Genomic DNA, 3730 nt, shown 5'->3' with positions numbered 1-3730 from the left:
TGATTCAAAAAGAGAAAACACAATAGTTTGAGAATAAATGGCTTCACCCGACCACTAACCATGACTGGGGAAGAAAGTATTTGTGTTACCATTCATATTCTCTGAAAAAAAATGTAAACTTTTGAGCACAACTGTAGCTTTAGGTTTATACTGAATAAATTGTAATTTTAGATGTAACATTTCCCCCTTTAACTCAAAATCCACTGGAAACAGGATTTTCAAACCAGACACCCCTTTGAATCCTGGGAGATTCGTTTCACATTGTGTGAATAGCATGGCTTGTATTTCTGCGGTCTAGAAATAAACATCTGGGCAGTTCCTACCATTAATAGAATGTGACAATCCCATGTACTCTGTATTTTCTCTTTTCCAATGTAAAATGATTCCCATGCTATTTTAGGTAAACACAATCCTGACTATAAACAAGTATTAATTATTGCTAAAGCTCGGTACATATTTACATTCAGCAATGACTGTAGGCTACCCTACTGTTATATTACCAAACAGGAGACAGAGGAGGGGAACAGCCCAAAGAGATGGCAGCAGAACATGATACTGTTTAGATAATCTTTTCTAACAAAAGACAAAGTGGGAGTTTCCAGTTGGACACCAGAATTTTTCTTATTCAAACAACGGCCAACCGTGACCACGGCGCTAGTATAGACAACAAAGCTATTATCATTTTTATTCTGTCAGAATGCCAGGGTAACATTTTATAACCTGCTTATCTGTACTTACGCATTTAATGCGCACGTCATCATCAATGAATATCATGAGAATTCTACTGCCTTGAAGCGTAAAAGATTCAATAGAGCTGAAGATGCCGGTGTATATGGATTGCTTGCTTCTGTTGCTGCTCCGCTTGCTGCATATGTTCATGTTAACAAACCACCTTATATGACCTGACCGTTCCCAAGGTAGGCATACATGTTTATTGCCTAGAGATTAAAACCTTTTATGCTCTCTCTTTATATGCTGATCTTCACATTGGAATGAGATATACGTATTCTAGTGCTCACGATAACTGATGATGGGATATAACTTGCAAATTTGGACTAGTTCAATGTATTTTTAAAAAGAGATTTGTATTACATATAATTATTTTATTGTATATGTTATTAGATTTACTGTTTACTTTTTTATGTTTCCTTATATACTCTACCAAGAGCGAGACTCAGAAGTGCAAAAATATAATAAATTCAGTTTTTTAAGTCTTTTACTTATGATAGTATCATAAATAGTGTTAAGCGAGCTTCATGACAGTATCTGGGTTCGGCAACTTCCACAGATCTGAATCCTCGGCATTTCACTCTCTGCTTCTGGAGAAGGTGGAGGCAGCCTGAGGACTGCCTGAAAAACATGGATACAACCTATTGCCCACTCCTGGACTCCCTATGGAGTTACATGCCAAGTGTTGATCTTCGGACAAGTAGCTGAACCTGGACACTTTCATGAAGTTCACTCAACCCTAATTATAAGTGATAGCCAGTATGGTTTTACTAAGGACAAAAGTTGCCAAGCCAACCTGGAGACATGTGGGATATCAGAAGGAGATATAAAAGTTGTAAAAACATACTTACCAGCTTCCGACCACCAGTCCCATCACTGCCTGGCCACCGCTATCATAGCTTATAGCGTTGATCGGTATCCTTGGCAACAGCTGTGAACATGACATCAAGATAAAGGGACCAAACTTGAGAAAAAAGCAATTTTGCTAATGTAATGCATTTGCAATTTTTTTTTTCTTTTGCATTTCCCATCACCTAACACAAGTTTAGATTATTAGAATATCCCTTTAATGTATGGATAGCTATGGTTTGATTTCTTTGCCTATGGGGATTGGATGGGTTACTACCGACACTTGGTAAGAATTTCATGTCAATAGCACCTTTAGGCTATGTTCACACTGCGTATGATTCCGGCCGAAAGTGCGAACCGCGAATATACGCAGGTAGTTTTGAGGTTGATGCGTTTGCTTGAAAGTATACGATATACGCCCGCACAATACGCTACACTACGTATGAGCTTACGGCCGGATCGTATGCGGCGCCGTGAAAAATGAACACGACAATTGTTTGAGGACGGAAATGTTCCAACTCACGGCCGTGGATTTCCATGCGGTCCCATACGGAGTACTTATTTCAGCCAAATTGAACTTAATTTTTCGATCTAAAAGGCTCTGTGAGTTTTATTGGGCTGGGCGAAGATTTCCAAGTAAATGACCTGTTTCAGATCGCTTCAAAACAAGCTTGGGAAGCATAACTGTACTACGGGCGTATGTTCGAGGTTCGTACGCATCCGGCCGCATGTCTATTTTTCCCACGCCCGTAGTTTCAGCAGCACATGTACGGAGGCGTATGAAATGTGGCCGGACTTGTACGCAGTGTGAACATAGCCTTAGAAATATATTACTTAGAATATAGTGATGTGTTCAATAATTCACCCGCTGTACCATTATGCAGTTTAGCGGTACTGCCTTCATGGCATCACAGCTATTTATATTATTTGGCCAAATTAACAACCAATTGTTTACTTGTTTTACAGTTTTGACAACTCGATTTGGAATAGGCAGTTATTCATCATATTCTTCACTGCCATCCCTTTATCCATTGAACCAATGTGTCAAGGGGAAACGTGCCATCTGAAGGTACAATGCAGCCACAGTACTGTTTTGAAACACTGAACAAGTCATGTGAAAAGAATAACTGGTCAAACAGCATAAGAATTCCTATGTATATATTCATGGCAAGCACCATTTTGACCACAATGGCTGGAAATCTTGCTGTGATCATCTCTATAGCTCATTTCAAGCAGCTTCACACACCAACAAATTACCTGATCCTTTCTATGGCCACGGTGGACTTCTTGTTGGGATGCCTTGTTATGCCTTATAGTATGGTGAGATCAGTGGAGAACTGCTGGTATTTTGGAGAAATCTTCTGTAAAATCCACACAGGTACAGACATAATGCTCAGTACAGCTTCCATATTTCACCTCTCATTTATTTCTGTGGATAGATATTACGCGGTATGTGACCCACTGAGATATAAGACAAGAATCAATCTTTTTACAGTGCTTGTAATGATCACTGCCAGTTGGGTGATACCTGCTATTTTTGCCTTTGGTATGATCTTTCTTGAGCTTAATATAAAGGGAGCTGAATTCTATTTTTATAATAACGTCAGCTGTGTCGGAGGCTGCTTTGTGTTTTTTAGTGAAACATCAGGGATAGTGGGCTCCATGTTTTCTTTCTTTATTCCTGGAGTTATTATGATCTGTATTTATGGAAAAATATACATCATTGCCAGGAGACAAGCAAGATCAATCATAGACACCGCCCATCAGACGCAGTTCCAGATGGCTCTCGATGGAACACAACACGAATCCCGAAGCAGAGAGAGGAAAGCAGCTAAAACCCTGGGAACAATTATGGGAGTTTTCATTTTTTGTTGGTCTCCTTTCTTTTTTTCCACAGCTACTAGTCCGTTCATAAACTATGGTATTCCACCCATTGTCATTGATGCATTTGTATGGATTGGATACTTAAATTCAACATTCAACCCAATGGTTTATGCTTTCTTCTACATGTGGTTCCGGAGAGCACTGAAGCTGATTTTGTATGGAAAAGTTTTCCAGCTTGATTCCTCTAGAATTATTTTACATTATGAGTAATCCATCAAGACCTACAATAGCTAAAACAGAAAAAAAATAAAGTCTATTTGCAGTCTAA

General features: G+C 39.1%; 1 protein-coding gene across 1 annotated transcript; it reads left to right on the top strand.

Annotated features, from left to right (window-relative positions):
• The first annotated feature begins 525 nt into the window (after positions 1-525).
• TAAR1 (trace amine associated receptor 1) lies at positions 526-3730 on the top strand. The gene is made up of 2 exons (XM_069974975.1): positions 526-917; positions 2545-3730. Exon 2 carries the CDS (start codon positions 2653-2655, stop codon positions 3670-3672), a length of 1020 nt encoding a protein of 339 aa, XP_069831076.1. The 5' UTR covers positions 526-917; positions 2545-2652; the 3' UTR covers positions 3673-3730.

This window comes from Dendropsophus ebraccatus, chromosome 6, assembly GCF_027789765.1.
Source record: "Dendropsophus ebraccatus isolate aDenEbr1 chromosome 6, aDenEbr1.pat, whole genome shotgun sequence".
Lineage (NCBI taxonomy): Eukaryota > Metazoa > Chordata > Amphibia > Anura > Hylidae > Dendropsophus > Dendropsophus ebraccatus.
This window is presented reverse-complemented; position numbering and strand designations above follow the sequence as displayed.